The sequence below is a fragment of the Lolium perenne genome, chromosome 6, assembly GCF_019359855.2.
Source record: "Lolium perenne isolate Kyuss_39 chromosome 6, Kyuss_2.0, whole genome shotgun sequence".
Lineage (NCBI taxonomy): Eukaryota > Viridiplantae > Streptophyta > Magnoliopsida > Poales > Poaceae > Lolium > Lolium perenne.
In genome coordinates this window covers 76,727,768-76,743,096 of record NC_067249.2, presented here as the reverse complement: position 1 = coordinate 76,743,096, position 15,329 = coordinate 76,727,768, and the positions used below count along the sequence as shown (strand labels likewise).

Below are 15,329 nucleotides of genomic sequence, written 5' to 3'. Positions count from 1 at the left end.
GCCAAGTTCCGGCCTTGTTCCGGAATTCCGCCATTTCCTCGCAGTAACATCCAGTATGGTTTTGACGGACTTTCGGAACTTGGGCGGAACTTGGGCGGAAGTTCCGGTGGGCGGAAGTTCCGGTCCTCCGAGGCGGAAGTTCCGGTCCTGGGCGGAAGTTCCGGCCATCAGGGGCGGAAGTTCCGGCCTGGAGCGTCCAGCTCCTCTTTCTCCTTCTCTTCCATGCTTCCGTGACATCGGCCTTGCGTCCTCGGGTCTCCATGGCATCCTCTCTTCTCTCCGTACTTGTCGTCGAGTTCCTATCATCAAGATATGTCGGAGTATGAAGTAGTATATCGTCCCAAATAGGCGATTCGAGGCACGCGTAAAGGAGAAGATTCACCTTAGCGTGCCGTCTTGGCGATGAAGCACATGATGCGGTGAAGACCGAAGGTCGGGCTGCATCATACATCTTGCCGCGCGCGTCGTAGATCACGTCGACGATCCACCGGTAGTAGCCGCACGCAGCCTCCCACAGATGCATCATGCGCAGGCGGTCGTCGCCGGCGACGTAGTCGACGAAGGAGTTCGGCAGCCTCTGGATGCCGCGCGGGTCGCCCTTGAGGACGAGGACGAACTCGAACAGCACGTCCGGCTCCACGTCCATCTCCGACGATGAAGCCGACGGCGTGGGAGGCGACGGCGAGCGTTGGCTTGGGCATAAAAAGCACACAGACGCTCCAAGTAAGCACACAGGGCATATTGTATCATCCTCCTCTTTTGATCCTTGAAAATTTCCTCCACACCAAACTCAAAACAAACTCATTAGAGGGTTAGTGCATAATCAAAAATTCACATATTCAGAGGTGACACAATCATTCTTAACACTTCTGGACATTGCACAAAGCTACTGAAAGTTAATGGAACAAAGAAATCCATCCAACATAGCAAAAGAGGCAATGCGAAATAAAAAGGCAGAATCTGTCAAAACAGAACAGTCCGTAAAGACGAATTTTTTAGGGGCACTTAACTTGCTCAGATGGAAAAGCTCAAATTTAATTAAAGTTGCGTACATATCTGAGGATCACTCATGTAAACTGGAAGATTTTTCTGAGTTACCTACAGAGGGGGCTACTCAAATTCGTGACAGCAAGAAATCTGTTTCTGCGCAGTAATCCAATTCTAGTATCAACCTTACTATCAAAGACTTTACTTGGCACAACAATGCAATAAAATAAAGATAAGGAGAGGTTGCTACAGTAGTAACAACTTCCAAGACTCAAATATAAAACAAAGTTGCTGTAGTAAAATAAACACATGGGTTATCTCCCAAGAAGTGCTTTCTTTATAGCCATTAAGATGGGCTCAGCAATTTCAATGATGCACTCCCAAGAAATAAGAGTTGAAGTAAAAGAGAGCATCAAAAAACAAATATGAAACAAATTTAAGTCTAACCCACTTCCTATGAAAAGGAATCTTGTAAATAAACAAATTAATGAAGAGCAAAGTGACAATCATAGGAAGATAAAACAAGTGTAGCTTCAAAAATTTCAGCATATAGAGAGGTGTTTTAGTAACATGAAAATTTCTACAACCATATTTTCCTCTCTCATAATAATATCCAGTAGCATCATGAGCAAACTCAACAATATAAGTATCACATAAAGCATTCTTATCATGAGTCTCATGCATAAAATTATTACTACTCCCAACATAAGCATAGTCATTCTTATTAATTATAGTGGGAGCAAATTCAACAAAGTAGCTATCATTACTATTCTTAATAAGTGTAGGAGGCATAGTATAATCATAATAAAATTTACTCTCCATAGTAGGTGGCACCAAAAGACCACTATCATTATAATCATCATAAATGGGAGGCAAAGTATCATCAAAGAAAATTTTCTTCTCAATGCTTGGGGGACTAAAAATATCATGCTCATCAAAACCAGCTTTCCCAAGCTTAGAATTTTCCATAGTATTAGCAACAATGGTGTTCAAAGCGTTCATACTAATATCATTACTAGCACGCAAATAAGATTCCATAGGTTTTTTAAATTTCGCATCAAACAATCCATGTCTTAACTCAGGAAATAGATTAAAAAGCTCATAGTTGCTTTCCATTATGCCTAACTAGTGAAAAACAAGAAACAAAAATATGCAATTGTAGGATCTAAAGGAAATAGCTTCGAGCACTTACAACGGTGCCAGAAAATAACTTAGTTACCTGGGACCGGAGTGTGAGTGCCTTTTACCTTTCCTCCCCGGCAACGGCGCCAGAAAATAGCTTGCTGTCTACTGTTGGCTTCTTTTCCTGTAGACAGTGTTGGGCCTCCAAGAGCAGAGGTTTGTAGAACATCACCAAGTTTTCCCTTAAGTGGATCACCCAAGGTTTATCGAACTCAGGGTGGAAGAGGTCAAAGATATCCCTCTCAAGCAGCCCTGCAATCACGATACAAGAAGTCTCTTGTGTCCCCAACACACCTAATACACTTGTCAGATGTATAGGTGCACTAGTTCGGCGAAGAGATAGTGAAATACAAGTAATATGGATGAATATGAGCGGTAATAACAATCTGAATAAAAGATGGCAGCAAGCAAACATGTAACAGAACTTGTTGGAAACGGTGTTTCAATGCTTAGAAACAAGGCCTAGGGATCATACTTTCACTAGTGGACACTCTCAACATTGTAATCATAAAGAGATATAAATAAGCACTTCACTATGCTATTCTGAATTACTCTCTGGCAAGATAACGAACACTAATTCATCATGTAGGCAAACCTTAAAGATGTATTCCCAAGTACTAATGAACACCCCACGCTGTCACTGTGAGCATTCATAGGAGGTACTAACACACCACAATTTCATAGAGACATCCAACTCAAATCATAACTCAGTGAATAAGTATTCTGTGAAATATAGCCTAAGAGACCCACACGGTGCACACACTGTCACCTTTACACACGTGGGACAAGGAGTCTCCGGAGATCACATAAGTAAAATCCACTTGAATAGCATAACGACATCTAGATTACAAAGCTCAGCATATGGATCTCAATCATGTATGGCAGCTCATGAGATCATTGTATTGAAGTACATGGAGAGAGAGATTAACCACATAGCTACCGGTACATCCCTTAGCCTCGATGGAGAACTACTCCCTCCTCATGGGAGACATCAGCGGTGATGAAGATGGCGGTGGTGTTGATGGAGATGCCTTCCGGGGGCAATTCCCCGTCCCGGCGGCGTGCCGGAACAGAGACTTCTGTCCCCCAGATCTTGGCTTCGCGATGGCGGCGGCTCTGGAAGGTTTCTCGTACCGTGGCTTATTCGTCCGAAGTTTTTAGGTCAGGAAGGCTTTTATAGGCGGAGAGTCAGAGTCGGAGGGCTACGGGGCAGCCAGACAACAGGGGGCGCGCCCCCCTGGGCCGCACCGCCACCACGTGTGGTGGCCCTGGGCCTCCCCTCTGGTCCCTTCTCTGGCTCTCTGGAAGCTTCCGGGAAAAATAAGGTTCTGGAAGTTGATTTCGTCCAATTCCGAGAATATTTCCTTACTAGGATTTCTGAAACCAAAAACAGCAGAAAACAGGAACTGGCACTTCGGCATCTCGTCAATAGGTTAGTTCCGGAAAACGCATCAAAACGATATAAAGTGTGACAAAACATGTAGGTATTGTCATAAAACAAGCATGGAACATCAAAAATAATAGATACGTTGGAGACGTATCACGTCCCCTGTGGGACGGGGACGGGCTCGGGGCGCCGGACACCGTATCGGGGCGCGCCGGACAAAATTCGGGTTTGGGGGACGCGGCTGGAACGGTTTTTTGGTCCGGCGCGCCCCAAATTGCTTTGGGGGACGCTTTGGGGGACGCGGCTGGAGATGCTCTTAGTCATGAACACATGATATCATATGATCTATAGATGAAATAACGCAGTATCCACGGTACATGAAGGTGTGAAATATGTTATTGAAGTTTCAAAATATAGTGAAATGAAATGCATGACTTGTACGATTTGTAATTTATTACTGCTAATTTATTCGCAAACATAATAGGGATGTTATGATGTGCAAGTGGCATGCCTACATATATAATAAGAAATTATGTATTTATAAGAGCAAATGTGATATTGGAAGATGGGAATAAAAATACACTGCGGATATAAAATGTCTTATTTCCTGACACATGGAGTGCATACTTTACCGAATCTGCAGATGTTTTTTTTCCATTTAACAGGTTGGAAAATGACAAACACATAAAACTTATATGTTTTGTTGTGCTATTACCTGTGAGAAGTGTAGATTAACATTAAAGGGCGAAGTGCATCGGGTTGTTCTGATTATTTTGGAATGATGGTACACAGAGTAGTAGAGCAGGGAGCTGAAATATTTTCATTTTAGTCAAATGATGGTACCATTACCATAGCTATGAATAAAAATTTAACCACGGAACTTCCGAGCCACCTGAAAATTGGTTCCAAGCGATGGTATAGATGTCAACTCTATTTAGTGACCAGCATGACAGGGACCAAATAATTAGCCATGGCTTTGTAACGACTGATAAGCTGCTTGCATTGTTACACATCACATGTTGTGGTCATCTCTGCAATCCAAATAAATTAGGAAATTCAGCTAGTTGTTTCTCTGTCACGAGGATGGAATCCCCCACAAAACAGAAGGGCATGCTTGAACGAATTAAACGGCAAAAGGGTGGACAAAATAGTACTGTAAATATTTTCTCACCTAATTTTCAATCAAAACATGACACAACAAATTTCACCACCTTTTTGTATGTTATTACCATCTTGGTGTATTCAACATATAGCTGACCCGATCTTGTGATTTCTCAAGAACAGCTCTGCTCGTTGATCGGGTTCTATCTGCCTCCACCAGGACTTATCGTAATCGCCGGTCAAGCCATCTACCTCATTTCTGATCAGACTCCTTACTCAACCAATCTTGAGCACGGTTGCCCCCGTCGTCTTGCTATGCCTTCCATGTGAAACATCAAACACATCACAACCTGGTCCCCATCGATGTGATAGAGAAGGTGGGGTGAGAAAAGAAGATAGTTGTATGAGAAGTGGCGTACAGCCAACTGATACACAGCCTAGCACAAGGCAGATCAAGGTATTTATAAGGCCGAAACGTTTTCTTGTATGCCTTTACCAATTTTTGCGCTTTTATTTCTCGCGAGAGATCGTGGAGGAGATGAAGAGGTTCTCGAGGCAAACAGTAGAGAGAGATAATTCCTCACGCTGGAAATTAAGGAGGAGGGCCAGCAGGATTAGGAATTAAGGCTCCAAATTGGTAACAGTTTTCAGCATTAATTAGGAAGGATTCAATAGGAAGACCAATCTTTGTTGGTGATGGCGGCCGCTATTGGCGTCGTTCCCCTGCGAAGGCATCATCTTTGTTGTCCTCTCCGTTTGCTCTTGCCGAGTTGGGGACTCGCGGCTGTTGGTGAAAACCGTGTCAAGATTGGCGGGCGATGGCGGCGTTAAGCGTCGCTTCCTTCTTGAAGGCATCGTCGTCGTAGTCCGCGGGAACTCACTCGTGTTGCTCCGGGGGAAACCCTAGATCCAGCCAGGATCGGACGATGGCGGCGCTTCCTGCGTCGTGCTACCTCTTGGGGCATCGTTTTTGGAGCAGCGGCTAGATGAAGGTGGTTTTTGGTGGAGTGGTATTCATCTACCACGTTGCCGTCGATGATTCTCAACGGCGTGGAGCTGCGGGGTATCGAAGACGGGCGAGGATTGCTGGACGCGGGCAGGATGGTGGAGCTGTTTGGTGTTATGGTGACATCGACGGCAGGCCTAGCATGGTCAATACGTTGGTCTCATTGGAGATGGGTTCGAGATAGATGGCGGTTGCGAACTCTGCGATGTGTGCAATGGCACACCCTCAGGGTTTTGCTTTTTAGATGATGTGTGTTGGTGTACCGTCAGGGAGTATGGCCTTGTTCATGGTCCCCCCTTCATCGTAGGTATAGCGAGTTATCGCTAGGAAGGAGGCTTCGAGATTGATCTTTGTATTCCCCTTGAAGGCATTACGAATAATTTAATAAAAAAGAAAGCTGTATGCATCCTTTGGATGCAGAGGCTGTGGCTATGCTCCTTGATCGAAAAAAATAGGAAGACCAATCCTCCTTTGCCCCATCGCTAAGTTTTTTCTTGCATGGTTTGGAAGGAGAAATGTCGGTAGTAGTACATGGCTACATGGGTCATGTACATGATGACGTGGAAGAATTGCTTAGGTGGCAGGTTATGATTGCTCAGTGATGCTTGATGAGGTGGATACCTTTCATGTGCAGAAAAATGGGATTAGCTATTAAGAATAGAAAGATCAGTTATTAGACTGTGGCTCTTATATTTACTGTAAAATCGAGAACGGGCCTGGGGAGATCACATCTGGGCTAAGCTGGTCTCATCTTCTGGGTCGGGTCACGTTCAAACCAAAGCCATCTTGTTTGTTAGAACCAGCAACCCATGTGGATCATGTCTGATCATCCAAGTACTACCACATGTTCTCGACAACGAACTCCTCTAAAACAAGGTCGTGTTTTTAAGTTTAACTTCTCTGGGCACGCAAAGCTGGAGTTTTTTGCCCATGTACAATGTTTCTTTGACCGAAACGTGCTCACCTAGATACTTGTTTATTTGCGATGTCATACTATAACAGAAACTTGTGTTCAGGATTACATCCTGAGACCGTGTCAGAGTGTCAGTGTCTGATCAAAGCGCCACCTTATGTGTGAGTTGATGGGGATTTAAGCCTTCCCGAGATCGTCGATCAATTCTGTTTAGGATTTTTCCAAGGTTCTTTCATATGTCAAATTCGCATGAGGCTGATAAACAACTTTGCAACCTCATGATCTCACCTCCGAATTAAAAGCTAGCCGCCAGATTTCTTTAGTGCTGGACTTTTGCTATTGGTCCATTTTGGTTGACCAGTTTTGTAGTCCATAAGGCTGATAAACAACTTTAAGACCTTGTGATCTGCGCTAGCCCGGCCTCTAGGGTTCCAATATACGTCAGTTTCAACAAAGAAAATGAAACTGGAAAAATGAGAGTGGAGAGAGATATGGTTGATCGAGCTAGTGGACTGGATCAATGAAGAGACTATACTAAGAGAGGGAGAGGGAGAGGGAGAGGGAGAGAGAGAGAGGGAGAGAGAGAGATAGGAGATTATACTATCACAGCGTGGAACATGCGTTAGGCTGGACCGGGTAGCGCATCGCGCGTGGTATGGAATCCCAGCGTGTTGCTAGGAGCCAGGAGGGTTGGCGAGAGCGGCGATTTTTTTTTTTTTTTTTTGAAACGGAGGCAAAAGCTTTGCCTCATCCATTAATTAAGTAGAAGGTGTCCGGTTTTTAGGAGAAAACCGGGCAAAAACCTACAAAGACAGGGCCAAGCCCACACCCACCCACACGACGCCGCGAAGGCACACCGAGCCACCCTGGCTACCCACAAAAGCTACACAAACGCGAAGCTCGAGTTGGCCTATGCCAAACAGATGGCTCCCCAAGAAAAGGCCGGTAGCTCCGAATCTGACGACGAGCCGCGAAGAGGAGATGCACAAGACCTGCGCCGAAAAGGACCTTCACCGTCGAACCGCCCCTCGAAGGTCATCGTACACCACCCAAAGGCAGCTTCGACTTCACAGCAAGAGGAGGCCAACCTGAAGATATTCGGACACACCGGGACGGAGCCGACTAACACGGTCTTGCAACAACCAAACCATGCTCAACGCCATTGTCGTTGCCGCCCAAGCCCACCGTCGAGAGTCACCTTATCGCCCAAGCGACCCAAGGTCAAGCACCCTCGAAGATGACGAACATTCGGAGCCGCCGCTCCGACATACCGCTGCTCCGTCGCGCCCTGCGCATCCACCAAGACCACCACCTTCCGGGGCCGCCGCCCCGACGTACCACCGCTCGCTCTCGAGCTGCGACGCCGCACGAACCGTCCGCCCGCAACCCAAGCTGCACAGGGCAAAGGGACGCAGACCACGGGCATCACACCAACTCATCCGGGGCCGCCGCCCCGACATAACGTCCGACCGTCCCCTCTAGGACGCGTCCGACCGAGCCGACTGCCCTACCGCCCACACAGCCAGGGTCGCCACCCAAGCCGTGACAAGCCGCATCCCTGCACCATAGAGATGCTGCCGCACCGCCTTCCGGGGCCGCCGCCCCGGCTCACAGCCACCTACCCGAGGCCGCCGCCTCGGCATCCTCCAACGCAGACGGTAAGGCAACGCAGTCCGGCAAACAAACCACCCTCGCCGAGTGAAGTTCACGCCCTCCAAAGACGATGCCTCCAAGAAGGGAAGCGACGAGACCGCCGCCGTCGCCCGCTCCGGCCGAGGCAAGAGCTTGGGTTTTCACCCGGAGGGGACGAATCCTCGAAGGCAGGAGAGGTAGAAGCTCCACGACGATGCCTCCAAGAAGGGGAACGGCGCCCTGAGGCGTCGCCATCTTCGGCACCGACCAAGTCGGGCAGAGCTTTCGCCCGGAGCAAGCACCCTCCCGCCGAGGCTTCCTTCACCGGCAGGGAATCCGAAGCACGCCATCATGCGCGCCAGCACCGTCGACCACCTCGCCCACCATGACGCCGCCGCTGCCCGGGGTCTCCGCCCCGGCACACCACCACCAACCAGCAGCCGCTGCAACCTGCAGCACCTCCACGGCCAGGCCCCCCTCGCTGGCCAGCACCTCCACCGCCACGACGCCCAGACCCCCGCGCCCGAGCAGGCCCGCAAGGCCCGGATCCGGCCCGGCCGAGCCCGACCACTCCCGGCGCCGCCGCGCCCCCACCACACCCGCACAGCCACCACGAGCAGGCCGGGCCGAAGCGCGCCGCGCCGCCGCGCCCGCCGCACGCCGCCGCGCCGCAGCACGCCCCGCGCCCGTCGCATCCCGCCGCCGCGGTTCCCCCAATCCGCGAGCTAGCCTCCGCCGGCCGGAGAGAGAACAGGTCCTGCCGCCGCCGCTCCGCGCGGGCTTTGCCCGGCGGAGACCACCGGCGACGGCAGGGGAGGAGGGGGCGGAGGGGGAGGGGTGGTTACTGGAGGCTGGTATCGCCGCCCGTGTCGCCCAGGGGACGAGCGACGCGGGGGCCTGTGTTGCCTTGTTGATTTAGAGCGGCGATTTTAAAGGAGCCGGTAGGTGTAGGTGTCACATCTACCATTCACTCTGCTTTGAGATTGGTGAGGCTTGTAACATTTGTCTAATATAAAACTAATAATTGAAACACAAGTGTAACTTTTTTGAAACTAAAGTGATACATGGAAAATATTGTGAAACAGTCTGATAAAAAGTGAAACCGATGACATCATTGCTGACGTTACTACGGTTTGTTTCACAAAAATATTAGTGTTTCAGTTATATTTCTATTATGTTTCAAATTTGTTTCACAATTTTGTGAAAAAATTGGTCAGTACATGGCTGACGTCATTGCTGATGTCACTCCGGTAGGTACAGACGCCTGTAAAAATAAGTTTTCGGAGGGTTGGCATGTTGTTCTAAGATATAATCCACGCCTCTTCCTCTTCCTCTGGACCTTGTATTATATACATCTTCGGTCTCACCGTCAATTTACACATAAAATGGATAATCTACATCGGCCTGACGGAAAATTAAGGCCGAGTGGCCGACTAACTCAGCATTGCTACCGGCCACATCAAGCGCATGATACAGTCTCCGGCCTCCGAGCAGCTAGCTAGCAGATGCCCAGAAGGCCCGAAGCATGTTTCCGGCAGCCGGTGGCCAAAGTTTTAAGTTTTAACCAATCATGAAGAAGGCGCGATGACAAACATCCCAGTACAGCTTGGGTTGCCACCGCGTGCAATCATGCCTCGAACAAAGCCACGACGCGACGACCCGCACAAATATTCGACGCGGAATATAATCCTCAAGTACCCCAAGGAATCAATTATAGTCAATCAGGAAGGTTGTAAGACCCTTTCTGAGTTCCCAAACAGCATAGAGATTGGGAAGCCCGAACTCGGTCAAGATCCGTCTCATTCGGTCGTCATTCCATTCAACCATAGACAGGGCATGAGCTCTTACTTGTTCTTGAGCATACCATACACAAATCATACACACCATAAGAGTAGGGTTGTTACCGGCGTCAGTCCCGAACCTGCATAAATCATTGCGTCTTGTGTGTGCTAGCTCATAAGATTTTTGCCGCATACCTACCCTCAAATCTATTGCTCTATATGTGCACTCTAATTTGACACCGTCGGCGTGTTGGATGTACAACTAGTGGAAGCAACAAGGCCGTGAGTTATTATGGGAAAAGACATGTTGCGCGGGATGACAAACACGAGGGCACAATTTTGCACCGCAAAACTAGATGCCGGACAAACTGAATAACCGATATCGTTTTGATGTACGAATATCAAAACAAGGATAGCTACTAAATTCATTCTCATCATTTACAGTTACATAGGTTCTGAAGTTATATGGGACTGTTTTTTACAGCGACTTTGAAAGCACTAGTTATTTCTGCATCAGTTGATGCCTTTTATTACTATACTGAAGTTGAAGTTTTACAAAAGATAACATCATGGGTTACACATGGTAGATGTATGAATCAACCATCTGAAAATTAGAGATAACATAAAGTGGTTCTGCACTAGCATGCTATCCTATGATTAAAATGCCAGCTCCACTGGCTCTACAAATTCATGCAACTCTCTCAATCCGGTTGCCAAATTATGTCGCCTTCTTTATTGACTGTAGGAATTTCTCGAGAAGATCCAATGAGTAGTTATTGGAATAACCTGCATAAAAGAATTTTAATTTTGCATTGTTAAAAATATAGTCATTCCTAGTATTCCATATAGCCCAAAGTAAAGCGCATAAACCAGCTCCGATTTGCACTTTATCTTTCTTACGAACCCCTCTCGGCCAATTTCCAAATAAATTTGTTATATTAGCTAGAGACTAATATCGAAAGCCATATAAACAATTCGTCACAAAATCTTAGCAAAAGGACATGATGAATAGATTATATTGTTTCATTTTGATCACAAAAACAACATCTCTTGCTTCCTTGCCAATTTATTTTTGCTAAATTATATTTTTGTAAGCAATACTTTGCAGAGTAGGAACCACATAAAAATACGAGTTTTAGTGGAACCTTCATCCAATTATATATTCGCAATTTTTTTTGTATGATCGTTCAGTTTGATTACATACAATGATTTGACCGAGAAAACATTAGATGTTGTTAAGTTTCAAGCAAAAGCATCTAGCCGAGTGAACAACTGCACATCCATCGAACGGGTGCCAAGGGGTAACCATTTATCTCCACTTAAACCCATAAGATTCTATCTAAAACCTATATTTAGAGGCCTTTGAAACATAACATTGGCAATCGAATCTTGTTTTCTCTGTACTACATTATATAGGGAAGGATATTATTGAGATAGCGGCGTGTTACCTAGCCACGTGTTCTCCCAAAACCATGTTTTCTCACCATTACCCACCTTGAAAGAACCACATTTAAAGAACTTATCCTTTTACTTCATTATACCCTTCTAAAACGGTGAGTCCATTGACTTGGATTTTACTTGGGATAGGGGTTTGGAGTGTAGATATTTATTTGAATCCGGTCTAGTCGAGAACCTCAACTGTATTATCAAAGTATCAAGCCTACGTATCTTACGGTGTTGGGCATTCACGCGTGAGCTGCAGCCACGTCAGGGGCGTATAATCTGATTATATCTAGAATTCTGATTGAGCGCTTCCTATGGGGCGGCTCCTGGCCTGGCGTACGTGATAAACAATTAATTGTTTGCTAGACATGAAACACGGGGGTGTCCAGCACATGTACATCGACAATGGACCCGATGATGCATGCACCATGCGTGTGACCACAAGAAGTTGATGCAGATGTCTAGCTTGTCTTTATCAAAAAAAGATGTCTAGCTTGTCGGATTGGCCGCATGCACTTATTTTCGTGACAGATGGAGATGTGTTTTTTGAATGAGGCGAGGATCGAGCTGGGCCATTTCAACGAGACCATCGATGGCGACAACATCCTACTAGAATCGCAAACGGCCAAACTGACTCATCAATCGATTCACTACATTCGAGGATGCAAGATGGCAATTCCTAATTTCTCATCTGCAGCGTGCAGTAATAGGACTCATATCAAACGATTCACTATTCGATTTTTTTTTTCGAATTTTAACTATTTTCAGTTTTGATTTCTTCTGGATTTGAACGTTGGCCTGATTTGTCTTTTGCTGTCAACCACTATAGAAGAGCATTGGTCAGCTGTCAAGAGGATCCTACGATTTATTAATGATACTCTTGGTCATGATTTTCATCTACGTTCGTCACTGTGTAGCTCTCTTTTTGTGTTGGTGAGAATTTGATTGTGTAGCTCTCTTTTTGTGTTGGTGAGAATTTAATTGCCTAGAGTGCTCGCGAACATGCTATTGTGGCTCGCTCTAGCATAAAGTCTGGTTATAAGGTTGTGGCTAATGCTACTGCTGAGCTTATTTAGGTGGAAGCTTTGCTCAAGGAACTTAATTGGTGTTCGTCAAGACTCCCCGCCAGTTTTATGGTGTGATAATATGGGTGCCACATATCTTTCTTCCAACCCAGTCTCATGTGCACGGATAAAACATGTTGAGGTTGATTACCATTTTACCCGAGAAAGAGTTGCTCAGAAGTTGTTGCAACTTTGGTTTGTCACTTCTAGAAATCAGCCTGCGATATCTTCACAAAGCACCCGTCACTTCCATTATTTCAGGAATGCAAGGGCAATCTCCACAAGTTCCCCATAGCTGAGATTGATGAAGGCTGTCAGCGTATGTATATTGGTGTTGTACGTGTCGGTTGTACCCCGTGTGTATCAATATAAAAGGCCAGACGCACACCCTTGTTAGGGTTTGTATGCGTTTCACCCTAATTTCTTTGTTTCAAATTTTTAATCTATGGAGGGGTTTATGTGATCATATTGTGGCTATGGTTTGCAAGTTCTGGTGAGGAAGTTAAAAAGGTAAAGAAACTATCGTGGGTTTCTTGGGACTCCATGACGATGCCCAAGTATAGGTGCAGGATGGTCTTCAAAAATATTGAGGTGTTCAACTTGGCGCTTCTTGTACGCTAAGTATGCATGGAGAAATCTAATGGAGCCCGACTCATTGAGCACGAGCGGTCTGAAGGCGGTATATTTCCCTAACACTGATATTGCGTCAGCTGGTTTAGGGAGCAATGCATCGTGGATTTGGAGGCCGCTTTGCGAAGGTCGTGACATGTTGAAGTCGGGACGAATGAAGAATTGGAGATATAGTTAGCATTGATGTGTAGGAGGAGAATTGAATTCATGTGACTCTTACCTGAGGTCAATTACGTGTGCACGTCTAGACCAACTGACTCTCCCTTTTGAAAGGGATTAATGGCTGTGAAACAAAAATTCTTCAATCAAGGATCTTTTATCTTAGGCGGTGGTTTTTTTTCGAGAATACGTCCTGGAAGGCGTATCAATCACATAGAAGAAGAGGCCGTGATATAGGGTGGTCCGATCTTCTCAGTAAGCAACGGTGGTGATGATGATCACGGGGTGATGACATCGGAGAAACACGACGATGTAGTGGATGATAACTTGTATGACGCAACGAGATCTCTCGATTGGTCCCTGTCGCCACTGCAACAGCTCTCAACCCTGCAAGATATTCGCAACTCCACACACTTGCGCACGTAGCCGCCGACCACGAAGCGGTAAGTTGCAACCGTCTAATTCCCAATGGAATAGCAGATCACACAAGACTTTTTCAGGATCTACACAATATCAAGCAATATGGTGTAGGGATTCAATAGTTTTGCTAGATCAAACAACGAAGAACTAGGGTTTATCTTAAACGTGGTCTAAAGCAGCTAGGGGGCGTCCTGGGCACTTATATAGGCGTCCGGAACGACTTCTGGTCGAAAAGATACAAGAATAACCGACCCAGAATAGATCTGGTCGAGACAGACTCGGACGGATGATGTAACATCCCAAAAATTTCAAAACAAAACAAATGAATTTCCCTAGTTCCAAATTTTGGAACCAACAAAAACTTTTATTAAATTAAGTGTGATACAAAGTGATCATGCTTAATCCTTGTGCTATTGCCATGATTGCTTGTTAAAGTATTTTGAAGTGAGCTTAAACCCTAAACCTCACCTCTCTTTTCACCATCCTAGTTAAAATAAATAAAAGGAAATTAAATAAGAAAAAAGGCATATGTGCCTATGGCTATGTTTATAAATCTTTACCGTAAGCTCCTCTACTTTGTTTAGAGGTTTGGAAAACCTTCATACACCTTACCTAGTGCTTTGCAAACCAAACCCAAAGTGAAACACAAGAAAATAAAAAGAAACTAAAAATGCCATAAAGGCATATGAGAGTAAAATAACAAATATGTGAATTTAAGGATCTTGACCCTAAGACTTGTTGTGAATGGTTGGATCACTCCTATATACCATTTCAACCCTCAACAACACCAATTAGGTCAAGCCAAGTCAAATTAAAACTCAAATGCAATATATGCATAGAGGCATATGTGACTCATAGCTACAATAACCAATTCTTGTTCTATGACTTTAAACCTTGACCAAATGATGTGAAACCACCTCTAAACCTAATCTAATACTAAATTGACCCTAACCCATGCACAAGTAAAGCAAGAGGAACAATTTACAAGAATAATGAAATTTGACACATCACCTCTTATGTGTTATGGCCATTTTTGCAAATCTTTGAACTAGACCTTTTGGAATAGGTTCAATAGTTTGAAAATGTTTCTAAACTAATAAGAATCACATTAGAGTCAAGAAAAGTCAAATCAAATGGAGAGAAATCAAATAGTGAGAAAATCCCAATTTCACTCACATACACATAAGGCCAATTTTGCAAATCTTCACCAAAGGCCACCATTGCTTGATCTATTGTTTGTAAAACTCTTATATATGATACAAAAACACAATTTCATCAAAGAAACAAGAATCAAACCAAAGCAAATCTCAAAATCATCACACATATGATAATGGTCATATGTCCCCTTTTTATTTTCTTCACCACTTTGCACCCATTTATCTTCTGGTTCCTCAACCAAACTTGGTCAACTATTGCCATGTCATCCAAGACCTTGTCAAGGTGAACAACTTTTATGTTGACCACACATGCTAACTTTGACCAGGTTGACCAGTAGAGATTTGACAAGTGGTGACTTTGAAATAAAGTGAAGATGACCCCAAATTTGAATTCTCACAAACCTTCACCAAAATGAACACCAACACCACCATTCCATCACATTAATTATATAAATGAACTCCACCAA

The 15,329-nt window shown here is 45.3% G+C and overlaps 1 protein-coding gene across 1 annotated transcript in view; it reads right to left on the bottom strand.

The window, feature by feature from the left end:
• Positions 1 to 12,119: 12,119 nt before the first annotated feature.
• The window catches only part of LOC127310414 (uncharacterized), a 40,317-nt gene continuing 37,107 nt past the window's right edge, over positions 12,120 to 15,329 (bottom strand). Inside the window, exon 4 of the mRNA XM_071822197.1 lies at positions 12,120 to 12,123. Coding sequence (XP_071678298.1) covers positions 12,120 to 12,123 — 4 coding nt within the window. The remainder of the gene's footprint in view (positions 12,124 to 15,329) is intronic.